The 15,575-nt window shown below is 46.3% G+C and overlaps 1 protein-coding gene across 1 annotated transcript; it reads right to left on the reverse strand.

Moving 5' to 3' along the window:
• Positions 1-1,620: 1,620 nt before the first annotated feature.
• LOC144695791 (class I histocompatibility antigen, F10 alpha chain-like) lies at positions 1,621-15,377 on the reverse strand. Its single transcript, XM_078566776.1, has 6 exons — positions 15,243-15,377; positions 12,912-13,172; positions 12,463-12,735; positions 11,277-11,540; positions 3,080-3,182; positions 1,621-1,786 (listed from the first exon to the last, which is right to left on the reverse strand). The coding sequence occupies exons 1-6, from the start codon at positions 15,289-15,291 to the stop codon at positions 1,717-1,719; spliced, it is 1,020 nt and encodes a 339-aa protein (XP_078422902.1). The 5' UTR covers positions 15,292-15,377; the 3' UTR covers positions 1,621-1,716.
• Positions 15,378-15,575: the final 198 nt, after the last annotated feature.

Below are 15,575 nucleotides of genomic sequence, written 5' to 3' on the forward strand. Positions count from 1 at the left end.
AGTTTGACATGGATGGTGCCCCTTCTCCTCGAGTCTTTCCTTCTCAATGGAATATATCTTCCTTGAGAGTTATGGGATACATCAATAGGTATCTACCAGTGTTTATTAGCCGTCTAACCTTTAAACTACTTTCCCAATCTACTTGTCCAAGTCTAGATTCATAAATTTGTAATTTCCTTTATTAAAGTTTAAAACACGATGTTTTAGACCCAACTTTCACACCTTCAAACTGAACGTAACCTTTAACAGTACAGCACTCCCTCAGTCCTTCCGCTGTGACAGAGCAGCACACCCTTAGCACTTCCCTTCCAAAAGTGCAGCACTCACTCAGTACCACCCCTCCAACAATGCTGCAGCTCCTCAGTACTGCCCACAGAGAGTGCAACATCCCTCAGAAGTACCAATCCAAATATGCAGCACTCCCTCAGGAGTGCCCCTCTGACAGTGCAGTATTTGGTCAAAACTGCCCCTCTGACAATGCAGCACGCCCACAATACTGCCCCTCTGAGCATGCAGCACTCCTTCAGTACCGACCCTCACACAGTGCAGCACTTCCTGGGCTATGTCTAGAAGCCACAACCTTCTGTTTCAGGGGGGAGTGTGCTACCCACTTAGTCTAGCTGTTCTCAATTTGCCCTGTCATCTTCAGAGGTTTGTGTACATACATTCCCAGGTCTCTCTGTTCCTGCAACCAGTTTAAAATGGAACCAATGTGTTCATATTGTGTTCCATCATCCAAGTGTGCAGAGTAATTCACTCCTATATAGAAGTACTGGAAATATGCCCCACACCCAGATCTATGGTGGATTATCAAAGGCAGGAATAACTACTTGGGGAGATGGAGCTGGACAGGTTACTTGTCGTCAGCTTCTGGCATATCCCAGGTCCTAATTTGGAATGAGGGGCTGACATGGTGCAAGATCTTTGTGCTCCAGTTAAAACTTTCTTTGGAAAAGAGACATCCAAAAGATTCATTTCATCTTCTCTGATAATTTCCCTTGTGGCGACTTGTCAAAGATTTTCCTGAAGTCCATGTACACTGCATCCGCCACATTTCTCCATCACAGTGTATGTTACCAACACAAAAAATGCTCGTAGCTTTGACAAGCACCATCTTCTCTTCTGAAATCGCTGCTGGCTGGTTATAATTTTCTCTTGATGCAGATTCCTAATAATTTTATTCCTAAAAGTCTCAAATTGATCCCCACCAGTGGCATATGTTTTGAACGGAGGGCTGTACAGAGACAGGAAAGTGGAGAAAGAACCAAATTTCTCATAACAATTGGAGAAGTGTTGAAAATTGCAGAAACAGGTGCTGGTTTGTAAAGCACAAAACAAAAAATCTGTGAGACACAGGCTCCCTGATCCCCAGCAATTAATTCCTCCTGATCTGAGCCTGTCGTTTCAGTGCAACAACCCCTTCTCCTGCACCATTGTAACTGTGAGCAACCCCCTGCCTCCCAACCAACCGGGGAACAGACCCCTGACTAGACACCCACTCTGCCTCACAGTGAAAGCAGTAAGTGAATTGGCTGTGAGCGAGTTGCATTCCGAGACTCTGTACAGGTTAAAAAGAGCGGATCAGAGCAGGTTAAAAATTGCGGCCTGAAGTAGAGAAACTGCAGACATTTACATTTCTATTTACACAGTAACAATGTAGGGCCACCATGATTCACTCGCTGTCATCTCGAGGAAATCACATCTTCCAGGATTCACTCATCCACTCCTCCCACTGATCTCGGGAACTGATATCCCTGGATTGCTGGTCGGGACATGGGAGGCCACTGGGGAAGAGAAAGAAATACATAGTTAGAGAAAGAGGAAAACCCAGCAGACCAACAACACCCCCAACAAAATCCATTAGACCCACAACAAAACCCATCAGACCCAGCAGACACCTGACACCTAAAACTGCAGAAACCTGGAAGCGTACAGGAAGTCTAGGGGTGAAATTAAAAGGGAAATTAGGAAAGCAAAGAGAGGACATCAAAAAATATATGCAGGTAAAATCAAGGAGCATCCAAAGATGCTTTACAAGTACATAAAGAGCAAGAGGATAGCAAAGGAAAGAGTAAGGCCTAATGGGTTATACATACAGATAAAAAGACACAGAAATGGACAGACACAAACAGACAGTCACAGAATGAGACAAGTACAGAAAGCAAGATAGACAGAGGAGAGAGAGATTCACAGAGAGATGAGAGGTGGAGGGTAACAAACACACAGAGAGAGAGAGACACAGGGAAAGGAATAGACACACACACACACACAGACACACACACGGACACACACACACACACACACGGACACACACACACACACACACACACACACAGACACACACAGATACCAATGAGGTATTAAGTTTATTTGTCACAGAATGGAGAATGATTCACACAGTTACACAGAAATCCAGAGGATGTTTGATGATCAGCTTACTCTTTGTCGGATTGTAGCCGTTCTTCCCTCTCACTGTAAAACAAGGAATGTTCAGTGAGTGATGAGAGACTGACAGAAAATCCGAGAGAAGAGAGACTGGAACTCCGAGGGACAGGGAGAGATGGACCTTCCCTCACACTGAGCCCCTCACTCCCGCCCGGACCCGAGCCCCTCGCTCCCACCCGGACCCGAGCCCCTCGCTCCCACCCGGACCCGTGCCCCTCGCTCCCGCCCGGACCCCGGCCCCTCACAGCCGCCCTGACCCAATCCTGGGACCTCCCCTTCTACCATGAGACCCTCACCACCCCCCACCCCGGGGCCCTTCCACCCACTCTCCCATCGACCTGTGACCTTACACAACGCCCTGAGCCACTGAAGCCCGAGACCCTTCACCCGACCCTGAGGAACAGCCCAGCAATCTGGGCCATTCCTTCATAAACTAAGATCCTCTCCCCCACAGCCTGAGCCATCCCTACCCTGAGAGCCTCCCCCAAACACGTAGGTTCCTCCCCCACCCCGAGCCCCTCACAATCCCCCACGAGCCCTCCCACCTCACCCCACACTGGGCTACCCTCTCTCGACCCCTCCAAAACCCTGAACCGCCAGTGAGGGGCTGCCATTGTCTCTCCAATTCCTATCTTTCTTCTTATAGACGACGACAGCCACAACGGTGAGAGCGATGATCCCGATGATCCCGAGTATAATCCCAACCGTAACAGGAACCTGGGACTGAGACTTTGGTTCTGTGATATTAAAGTGAGAGCGAGTGAGGGGTGTGAGAGAGAGAGAGGGAGAGACGGAGAAGAAGAGAGAGAGAATCAGAGAGGGAATGAGTGAGAGGGAATGAATGAGAGAGGGAGAGAGAGAGAGAATCAGTGAGAAAATCAGGATTATGTTGGATTACAAGGCACAGAAACAGGCCATTCTGCCTGACCAGTCCATGCTGGTGTTTATGCTCCATTCCAGCCTCCTCCTATCTTTCCTCATCGCTATCCATCATCATAACCCTCTATTCCCTTCAATTTTTGTAAATTGTGAACAGCATTAGTCCCAGCACTGATCCGTGTGGAACACCATTACCCACCTTCTGACACTCTGAATGACTATCCTTTACTCCCACTCTCTGCTTTCTCTCTTGAACCCAGCTAGCAATCCATTCTGTCACTTATCCCCTGGCTCAACATTCTCTGACTCTATTATGGGGCAGCATATCAGAGGTCATTTAAAAATCCAGATAAATTAAAGTTACTGCATCATTCTTGTGTACTCTCTCTCTGTTTCCTCCTCAAAATAGAATAAGTTTGGCCAAAAAAGATTTTCCCTTTTAAAATCCATGTTGACCATTCAAATCCATGTTATTTCTTTCTAGATGTTCCTCTATTCTCTCCTTTAGGAGGGATTACATTATTTTTCCTATCCCCGATGTTAAGCTGACTGATATTAAATTCCAGGAAATACTGGGCCCTCTCGCACTCTTATATCCCAGGATAGAATAAATCCTATCCCACTGTAATATCCCAGGATACACTGGGTCCTGTCATACTGTACTGCCTGAGGATTCACTGGTTTCTCTCATGTTGCATTATCCCAGGATTCACAGGGTCCTGACATACTGTACTATGCCAGAATTCACCAGTTTCCATCATGCTGTACTATCCCAGGATCCACGGGGCCCTGTCATACTGTACTGCCCCAGTATTCACTGGTTTCTGTCAGACTGAACTCTCCAGGATTCATAGGTTCTTGTCATCCTGTGCTATCCAGGATTCACTGTTTTCTGTCCTACTGTACTATTCTAGGATTCATAGGGTCCTGTCATCCCTTCTATCCCAGGATTCACTGGTTCCTGCCTTACTGTGCTATCCCAGGATTCGCCAGTTTCTGTCATCCTGTACTCTCCAAGGATTCACTGATTTCTATCGTACTGTACTACCCCAGGACTCACAGGGTGTTGTCATAGTGTACTATTCCAGGATTCACTACTTTGTCACACTATACTATCCCACAATTAACTAGTTCCTGTCATACTGTACGATCCCAGAGTTCACTGGTTCCTGTCATACATTACTATCCCAGGATTTGCAAGGTCCTGTCATACTGTACTGTCCCAGGGTTCACTGGTTCCTGTCATACTGTACTATCCCAGGGTTCACTGGTTCCTGTCATACAGTACTATCCCAGGGTTCACTGGTTCCTGTCATTCAGTACTATCCCAGGATTTACAAGGTCCTGTCATACTGTACTGTCCGAGAGTTCACTGGTTTCTGTCAAACTGTACTATGCCAGAATTCACTGGCTTCTGTCATACAGTACGATCCCAGGATTCACTGTTTTCTGTTATACTGTATTGTGGAAGAATAAAACACATCTACAGGACAACTAAGGGTTAAACAGTTAAAACCATAGTGGAATACTACAGCACAGTTCCCTCTTTTGTTCTAGCAGGCACACCTGCAACTGCCAGCTAATTGAGCAGGAAAGGAGAAAAGGAGTATCTTAAACAAGCTTCCTAGAATCCTTGAGACAAGGCTAGGATGTCTGCCCCCAACACAAAGAGACAGGATCAAGCAATGGTCATCTGTTCTCTAGAGTGTACACCCCCTAGCACTAAAGATAAGGTCAAGCATGGTTATCTATTCACTGTCTCACTTTTATTTACTAGATGGGCTTCCCCCAATATCCTGTATAGTCATAAATTAGAATAGACTAATTGTGTGTTGCATGCCAAAGACAATGATTCTCAATGTAATTAATTATTGAAGGTTAGACAGTCTTATCACCTTCAAGCTCTTTGATATGTACAACTTTTACTATAAATATGTGTGTACTGTGATGCTTCCTCAGAGTGCCGGCTAGCTCCATTGTATGCTGCTGGGCTCTCCGGGATATCACGATTTAATAAAGGCTTCCGAGACAAACCTCCTGGGTCTGAGTGTTCACTCCGTTTTCCGCGACAAATTGGCAACGAGGATTGGATCCGACTGAAGTCCAGTAACCTCTTAAATTGGAGAGGTGATTGAAATCTTGGACCATCGGATCTCTAAAAAAAAGAACCCTCACGGAGAAAGGGAGGAATAACTCTCCTAAGTTAGGGAGAATACGAACTGCATCCTAGCTGAGAGGGGGATTGCAGTGAATCAGCGTCCCAGCTGAAAGGGGGACTGCCAGTAAAAGGGTAGCTACCGACCAAAGAGACTTAAGTGACCCAAAGAATCGGAGGACTTGTTAAGGAACTCTTAAACACCGGTGAGCGCATAGGGTAGGAAACGCGTCGCGCTGTTAATTGTGTTTTCTTTTCAGAAAAATGGGAGGTCGCCACAGCAGAGCGGGCTCTGCCATTCCCCCCCGCTTCGCAAAGTACTAAGAACAAACCGAAACCGGCGAAACCGGAGCTTAAATCAGGAACTTTGAAGATGGGCAAGAAAACAGAATGAAAAATGGATGGAGGTAAAAAAAGTAATAGTGGTATACCCAGGGGTTCGAGTCCCATGGAGGTGAAAAGTAAGTAATTTCTGTGTTTTCTTTTGTGTATATTATTAAGTAAAATGGGAAATATGACATCAAAGAAACCCCAGGTTCTCCCTTTGAAGGGAACCCCAAATGCTTATATGTATGTCCATTACGGTCCTGAAATTGTCCAATATGTTTCTGATTGGGTTAAATGGACTCAAAGTAACGGAGAGAGCTTCGCACCAGCTGGAACTTCTAATCGGGACAGATTTGAGCGCTTATAATATGTTTTAAGGGAGGTAGATAGTCCGCGACTGAATTTTCTGTAACTTAAAAAAAAAGAATGAATTGATGTAAGTTACAAGAGCTGTTTGTGCTGAAGAGAGAGAGAGAGAGAGAGAAAGGGTACCCCTAGGGGGTTAATGAGTAATTTACAAGCAGCAGCAGAGAAAATGTGAGCTTTTGTCAGTTTGAAGGTCCCTATAGGTGGAGCCTTCAAGATCCCTTTATTCCCCCACTGCTTCTCGAAGCTTCATTTAGAGTTAAGTTCAATATTATAGGAGTATCGATACATACCTTTATATATGTGTTTTTTTGTGTGCAATGAAGCATTTGTATGTGAGCTTTAATGTGTTTTCTTCCCTGGATTGTTTTTTTGTGTGCGTAGTTGAGCACTTTAGAGTCGAAAGCCCCATATTAGATTAAAGGAAAAGTTTATTCAAATATTCCAAAGTTTTGAGTATAAGGTTTGAGTTGAGATTTCTGGCAAAAATTGTAATTTGAAGGGAGTGTAAAGATAAAACAGGGCTTGCCTTTATCTCATCCTTGAGATGAACCAACCCTTGTACCACCCCCCTTGCAGACCAGTAGGAAAAACCTTCATCATCAGCTTCCAAGCTGATTGGGATTAATACATATGAGTTAGTATTCTAAAATTCTGAGAAAAAGAAATTACTTGAAATTCAGAAGGATTCTAGGAAAATGAAAAGACATAAACACAAGGTCTAGATGGTTCCAATAGATAAAAAGGGGTTTCTTAAGAAGAGATGAATTAAATATTAAAGGAAATCTGCTTTCCAAAAGCACTGGAATTTGAATTTGGGACAATCTTGAGATGTAAAGTGCAGTGTAATTTAACAGGTTACTTTTGAATCACTAGGATGCTATCTAAGATAAACAATGTGTCGATAAACATACGGAAATTATAACTTGGATACAAATCGTTACACATGAAAAAAGTTGTTTTAATTTTGATAGTGTTATTACAGTTCTTACAAAGTTTAAAAATTTGAGGTTTGGTTCTTGATAAAGTTCTCAAAAGGGAATTTTCATTTTAAAAGGCCTGACAACAATTGGCACTAATTCAAATGCTGCAAGCTTTTGTGTTTGTAAGTCTGTTCCCAAAATATGAAGCTAAGCTCAAGACCTTGACAAAGTTTGGCAGAAATTCAATTTTTGGCCGAGTTAATGAATCTGGGATAATTCTAAAAGAAAAGGGTCAGACACAATTTAGTGGGTTTCTTTTAAGACAATAAAATCTTTGAGAAGAAGAAAAGGAAGCAAAACTTGTCAATACCTGATTTCTATTTTTAAAACTGTTATGAGAATATTTTAAAGTCTCTCCAGGCAACCTGAACAAGACAAGATGGTAGCTGTTGCAAGTGTAATATGGTATGAGGAAAGTGGGAGAATGAGTCAGGGAAAGAGGACATAATGTACAAACTGTTTTAAGGGAAATGAATTTGATAATCTGGCCATCAACTGAGGCATTGGAACTGCACAGGGGGAGATAAGCAAAGATCTAGAGACAGAGATCCCCGTTGAAATGGAATAGTTAATATGGCCTAAAGAGTAAGGAAACATTTTAAACAATCAAGACAATAGAGAAACTGAACTCCAGAGAACCTTAGGATGATCATGGTCAGGAAAGAAAACTTAGAGGTAAAGAGAAAGCTGGAAAAAGGCTAAATAGATGCATTACTGACTATATTAATGTGCCTGCCTGCAAGCTACAAAAAGTAAAACGATAGGATTAACACCTTGATGACAGGCAGAGTTAAGCGGTTCCCAGAGAGAACCATCACTGGAAGTGAAAATACTAAGCCATTGAAAGATAGGATAAGAAGGTGCATTGTAGAGTTGTTTAAGGAATTGAGGCCTGACATAAGACAGCAGCAGGAAAGAGTAAACTGGAAGGAGTTCACCCAAATGGATTCAGATCAGGGAACTCATTTCACAGGGAGAGACATTAAAGAAGTGTGAAATCTTATGGAGATTAAACAGAAATTCCATATTCCTTACCACCCCCAGAGTCCAGGGATGGTGGAAAGGATGAACTGAACTTTAAAAAAAAAACATCAATCAAGAGACAGGGAACAGCCCAATATTCTAATGCGCCGTGGGCTACCCCAAGCAGTACCGACAGGTTCACCCCATTTGAAATGATAACAGGTAAGGGTCATGCTATTACCTGAAGGTATTATAGTAGGAAGTGTAGGGCCACTGAAAGGAAAAATACAGCACAATGTAAGGGAATTAAGTAGGCAATTACATAAATTGAGAGAGGAAGTTAGAGACTGACAGATCATTAAGGATATGGAAGCAGGCAAATCCAAAGAGCAACAATGGACCATATGAGGTAATTATGACAGGTGATACATGCGCACTTGTAGATATGAGAACGGGAAGTAAATGGAGGCATTACACACAGTTAAAGATACATGATAATTGACCAAGCGGTAACCCGGAGAACAGGAGCCGATGTTAATTTCTCCACAGATCTACGATCCTGGTCGTGGGCCTATCAGTACTGGCAACAAGGTCGGGGATCATCACTGCTCATCCTGCACAGCAGGAGGAACCTTGGTACAGCATGGACAGTGCCGAATGCGACACGCAACGGGGAATGATAAATGTAACAGTAGGAGAACAAGTGCTTTCAAATTGTAGTAAGAGTTTGCTTCAGATCCAGCATGGGAGGTCCGCCACTACCCAGCCACCTTCCACACCTACTTCCACAGTCCGAGTAGAGATAATTGAAGCCCCTCAAACCACACCGACTGATCCATCTTGTCCGACTATGCATCCAGGACCGATGAATGGTTTGGTACTGGTTAATCAGAAGTTTTGTATGATAATATACACCATGAGCTGGTACCCGTAGTCCAGAATGTATCCGGTGTCGTCCTGCCCCAATGGTGCTCAACCCATACCCAAGCACTCTATACGGCTCTGACGCGCCAATTGATGACTGAAGCAGTTCAGTTCAGTGGCGAGATACGATCAGGCTTGGGAGGGAACCGCGTTAAGCGCAGCCTGATAAATGGTGCCACTATGATATTCAAAATAGGGACATCAGTGGTTAATCCAAAGCCTGGCTACCGTGCTCGAAAGTCATGCGGGGACTATCAATAAATTAATGGAAATAGGGAAAAATATTTCAGACGAAGTGAGCAGAAATGATGTTTGCAACACCTATGGATCTTGGGCACTGGAACAAGCCCGAGAAAATTTAAGACAGACTAAAGAAGGGGTAGTCCCTTTATGGGTAACTAATGAGCATCTATTGAATCTCTCACGACACAGGAATCATGACTTGACCGGTTGCCAGCTCAGGGGTTTAACACGTGTATGTAGAATGAATGTTGAATGTATAGTGAATAGTAATATGCTAATAGGCATTGTATTAGTAATGCCTGTCATACCTATGTCAATGATGTAACCCAGGCAAGACGCCCACAGTGACTGCTGGTACGGGACCTCAGCCATGGGGCCCGTTTGTACACCTACAAATGGACTTTATACAAATGCCTAAACGTATGGAACATAATTATGTTTTAGTTCTAGTATGTTTGTTCTCGCAATGGGTGAAGGCGTATCCCACCCGATGGAATGATGCTGTTGTTGTTGTAAAATTGTTGTTCATTCTACTGCTAAAGTGATAAAGGAACTGTTGAAGGCCTTACAAAGCAACCATCACCTTTCCTACCCATACCACCCCCAGTCTACTGGGGCGGTGGAAAAACAAAATGGTATTCTGAAAAACAAACTAAATTATGTGAAGAAACTGGTTTGAAATGGCCTGAAGCTCTACCCTTGGTGCTCATGACTATGTGCTCTCACCCTAAGTGTACCACCTCCCTCTCTCCTTATGAAGTTGTAATGGGATGTTCTATGTGCCTCCCAGTGACCCCACCCTTGTCTGCTAGGGAAATGGACATCCACGCTATGGATGAGGGAATGATTACATACTGTATAGTGCTCACTAATTCTCTCAAGAGCTTGCATATACAGGTAGTAGAAGCTCAGAAAAAGCCCACCATTTAAGACTGCCATCAATTCCAGTCCGGGGACCTAGCCCTAGTAAAGACCTTCAGGAGAAAGAGCTGTTTGGAACCTCGATGGGAAGGGCCTTTCCAAGTCCTGCTCACCACCACATGATTCTCATTGTAATTAATTATTGAAGGTTAGACAGTCTTATCACCTTCAAGCTCTTTGATATGTACAACTTTTGCTATAAATATGTGTGTACTGTGATGCTTCCTCAGAGTGCCGGCTAACTCCATTGTATGCTGCTGGGCTCTCCGTGATATCATGATTCAATAAAGACTTCCAAGACAAACCTCCTGGGTCTGAGTGTTCACTCCGTTTTCCGTGACATGTATTATCCTAGGATTCACAGGGTCCTGTCATCCTACACTAACCCAGGATTCACTGTTTTCTGTCATACTGTATTATCCCAGGATTCAGTGCTACTTGACATGCTGTGCTATCCCAGGATTCATTGTTTTCTGTCATACTGCACTATCCCCAGATTCAAAGGGTCCTGTCATACTGTACTATCCCAGGATTCACAGAGCACTGTTGTATTGCACTATCACAAGATTAATTGCTTTGTCTCATACTGTACTACCCTCAGATTCACGCTGTCCTGTCATACTGTACTATCCCAGGATTCACAGGGTCCTGTCATACTGTACTATCTCAGGTTTCCCTGGTTCCTTTTATACTGTACCATCCTAGTACTTACCGGCTCTTATCACACTGTATCATCCCAGGATTCACTGGATTTTGTCATATTGTACTGTCCCAAAATTCACTGGTTCCAATCATACTGTACTATCCCAGGATTCATTGCCTTTTGTCATACTGTACTATCCCAGATTTCATCAGTTCCTGTCATACTGTACTATCCCAGGATACTCTGTCTTGATTACTGTTCTCTAGCACTGACGCGATGACTGTGACTCACTGAAAGTGAATATTTATTTTCCTCTCTCTGGATCCTGGGCCTCTGCCTGTCCTGGGCTGACAGCTCAGCCCTGACCCTCCCTCCTGTGATCCTGGTCTGAGGCTGGGTTCTCTCTAACAGTGAGAAACAGTCTTACCATAAATCACCACCTTCTCCTCCTCCAGCCCGCTGTGTTCCACCCGACAGGAATACTCAGCCTGATCCTCCGGTTCAAACTCCATCCATTTCCGGATCTGGTAGGTCCTGTCGTGATTGGGTAAGATCCCAGTGGACAGGGTCTCATTGATCAACACTCCGTCTCTCCACAGAGTCACCTTGATGGCCTGAGGGTAAAACCCGGTGACGACACAGGACAGCAGGTTAGAATCACCCAGACGGGTGAAGAACACGACGGGGGCAACTGAGAGAGAAAGAAAGGGGAGTCAGTACAAGAACCTCGAGATAGAGAGTCCCAGGCAGCAACCCATTTACCGACTCCCAGTCAACCTCTCACTCACCACCCCTCACACCCCCTCACTCACCGACCCTCACACCCACTCACTCACCGACCCTCACACACCCTCACTCACCGACCCTCACACACCCTCACTCACCGACCCTCACACCCCCTCACTCACCGACCCTCACACCCCCTCACTCACCGACCCTCACACCCCCTCACTCACCGACCCTCACACCCCCTCACTCACTGACCCTCACACCCCCTCACTCACCGACCCTCACACCCCCTCACTCACCGACCCTCACACCCTCTCACTCACCGACCCTCACACCCCCTCACTCACTGACCCTCACACCCCCTCACTCACCGACCCTCACACCCCCTCACTCACCGACCCTCACACCCCCTCAATCACCGACCCTCACACCCCCTCACTCACCGACCCTCACACCCCCTCACTCACCGACCCTCACACCCCCTCACTCACCGACCCTCACACCCCCTCACTCACCGACCCTCACACCCCCTCACTCACCGACTCTCACACCCCCTCACTCACCGACCCTCACACCCCCTCACTCACCGACCCTCACACCCCCTCACTCACCGACCCTCACACCCCCTCACTCACCGACCCTCACACCCCCTCACTCACCGACCCTCACACCCTCTCACTCACCGACCCTCACACCCCCTCACTCACCGACCCTCACACCCCCTCACTCACCGACTCTCAGTCCCCCCCTCACTCACCGACTCTCAGTCCCCCCTCACTCACCGACTCTCAGTCCCCCCTCACTCACTGACTCTCAGTCCCCCCCTCACTCACCGACTCTCAGTCCCCCCCTCACTCACCGACTCTCAGTCCCCCCTCACTCACCGACTCTCAGTTCTCTCTGTCCATACTGCAGGTATTTCCTCAGCCATTCGATACATTCCACCTCCAGGTAATGTTTCAGTCGGTTATTTTCGCCCTTGTCCTGGTCCCAGGTGTTTTTGATTCTCTCTCCCCATGGGACCGGGGTCACCCACACCATGTGCTCCTTGTCGAAGCTGATAAAATCTTCTCCGTCCCATCCCCTTCGGTGGACCCCACTCCTGGTCCCATTATCGTTCAGGTCACAACCATATATCATTTGGTATGTGTGGATTCCTGTCAATCAAACACATGGAGCCAATCAGACACTGAACCTCTGGGAGACTCCACCCATCGCACACTCAGCCAATCAGCCCCTGGCTCCCATATCCCAATCCACTCCTGGTTTCTCCCCATCCCGGACACTCTCAATCCACAGGAAGAGACCGAGCGGTGGGACAGCAAGGACTCACCTCCCGACTGGTTGGTCTGGGCAATGAGGATCGGAAGATACTTTTTGATATGCTGCTCCTGTTCCTGAGCAAGCATCATCTTCCGCTCCCAGGACTCACGCCCCTCACTCTCCACCATCCACTGCTCCCGGGGGATCAACACTTTCCCATCGCTGTCGTACATAAAAAACTGAACACCATCCACATAACCAACAACTACAAACTCCGGAATACCAGGAATCGGAGTCATGCCGGTGACGAGATTCTGGAGAGTGTGAGAGCCTGAAACAGAGAGAGAGAGAGCGAGACATCAGGACATGAACCCCTAACACCGACCCCAAAGCCCCAACTCAACAGAAAGGTAGACCCCACCCCATCCTGATTTCCTTCTCCAATTCCCCCACAGTTGACCTGAAGTCTGTGATCTCCAATCCTGACACTTCACTGATCCGAGGTTCCCAGTATCCAGCCAATCATTTTAAATCAGTGCCCTCTGGTTCTCAATCCTTCCTCCAGTTGGAACAGTTTCCCTCGATCTACTCTGTCAAGACCCTAATGATTCTGAACACAGCCATTAAATCTCCTCTCAACCTCCTCACCCAAGAGAACACCCCCAGCTTCTGCAGTCTGTTAAAGTAATTAATGTTCCTCATTCCGGAAACCATTCTGGTAAATCTTTTCTGCATCCTCTCCAATGCCGTCACATCCTTCCTAAAGTGTGGTGCTGAGAGCTGGAGACAGTACTCTAGTTGAGGCTAAACAAGTGTTTTACACTGATTTATCATAACTTCCTTACTCTGCACTCTATGTCTCTGTTTATAAAGTCCAGAATCCCAGGTGCTTTTTTAACCACTTTCTCTACCTGCCCCGCCACCTTCAATTTGTGCACATGTAGCCCCCGCTCCCTCTGTTCCTGCACACCCTTTAGAATTGCACCCTTTATTTTGACCGTCCTCGGTCTTTTCACTAAAATGTATCACTTCACATCTTTCAGGGTTAAATTTTATCGGCCGCTTGTCAGCCAATTTCACAAACCCCTCTATGTCCTGTTGAAGTCTATCACTGTCCCCCTCACAGTTTACAACACTTCCAACTGCTGTGTCATCTGCAAAATGTGTCCTGTATGGAAAAGTCTGGCTTATATCTGTATAATATATATTTATTACACATATATATAGACTGTAGGTACTGACCCTTGGGGTGGTTAGGATCTCGGATGCAATGTCTGAGAATGTGATGGAGATTTAATTTACGATCGCAAAAATATCACCCGATATTAATCACCCTCCCCGCTCTCCCTCTCCAGCAATATGTCGCTGTGTTTCAGTTTCACCATCCACCCATGGCCTCTCTCCCTCTCCAGCCACAGTACCCACTCTAACACAAACCCTCTCACACCCTATCATTCACTTACCCAGAGTTAATGCCCCAGTACCCAGACTGACATTGCCCTTCTCTGACCCCATCACTCACTGACCCAGGGTTAATTCCCCAGTACCCAGACTGGCATTGACCCTCTCAGACCCCATTACTCACTGACCCAGGGTTAATGCCCCAGTACCTAGACTGGCATTGCCCCTCACAGACCCCATTACTCACTGACCCAGGGTTAATGCCCCAGTATCCAGACTGGCATTGACCCTTTCAGACCCCATTACTCACTGACCCAGGGCTAATACCCCAGTGCCCAGACTGGCATTGCCCCTCTCACACCACATTACACACTATCCAGGGTTAATTCCCCAGTACCCACACTGGCATTGACCCTCTCAGAACCCATTACTCACTGACCCAGGGTTAATACTCCAGTACCAAGTCTGGCATTGCCCCTCTCAGACCCCATTACTCACTGACCCAGGGGTAATGCCCCTGTACCCAGACTGGCATTGCCTCTCACAGACCCCATTACACACTGGCCCAGTGTTAATTCCCTAGTGCTCAGACTGGCATTGCCCCTCTCAGACCCCATTACTCACTGACCAAGAGTTAATGCCCCAGTACCCAGGCTGGCATTGCCCCTCACAGACACCATTACTCACTGACCCAGGGTTAATTCCTCAGCACTCAGACAGGCATTGCCCCTCTGGGACGCCATTACTCACTGACCCTGGGTTAATTCCCTAGTACCCAGACTGGCATTGCCCCTCTCTGACCCTATTACTCTCTGACCCAGGTTTAATGCACCAGCACCCAGACTGGTATTACCCCTCAGACCCCATTATTCACTGACCCAGGGATAATGCCCCAGTACCCAGACTGGCATTGCCCCTCTCAGACCCCATTATTCACTGACCCAGGGATAATGCCCCAGTACCCAGACTGTCATTGTCCCTCTCAGACCCCATTACTCACCGGCAGACACCTCTCCACACAGAAGGACCAGCACTATCAGTCCAATCATTGTTGCTTTGCTCAGGCTGGAAGAAACATTTTGAGGGAAATCCTTCTCTAACAAAACGAATTTCCTCGAAACCTGAGCTGCTTCCGATCCTGTTTACTCAGCTTCAATCTGATTGGTTGAACTACCCACCTTACAGCAAAATAACGTTAAGCCAATCAGAATAAAAGCGGATATGAGTCATCAGTCTCCGGCAGAATAGGATCAAAACTGTCACTGTGTTAAAATCCTGGAACTCCCTCCCTAACAGCACTGATGTACCTACACCACATGGACTGCAGCAGTCC

This window comes from Cetorhinus maximus, chromosome 21 (genome assembly GCF_964194155.1).
Source record: "Cetorhinus maximus chromosome 21, sCetMax3.hap1.1, whole genome shotgun sequence".
In the NCBI taxonomy this organism is placed as follows: domain Eukaryota; kingdom Metazoa; phylum Chordata; class Chondrichthyes; order Lamniformes; family Cetorhinidae; genus Cetorhinus; species Cetorhinus maximus.

Excerpts from the sequence above, each read along its gene's own strand:
- LOC144695791 (XM_078566776.1), bottom strand. The coding sequence starts at position 15,291 with ATGATTGGACTGATAGTGCTGGTCCTTCTGTGTGGAGAGGTGTCTGCC. Across the intron at positions 11,541-12,462 it reads ACAGAGAGAACTGAGAGTCG|TTGCCCCCGTCGTGTTCTTC; the intron begins GTGAGTGAGGGG and ends TTTCTCTCTCAG. Across the intron at positions 1,787-3,079 it reads GTCGTCGTCTATAAGAAGAA|AGTGGCCTCCCATGTCCCGA; the intron begins AGATAGGAATTG and ends TTTCTCTTCCCC.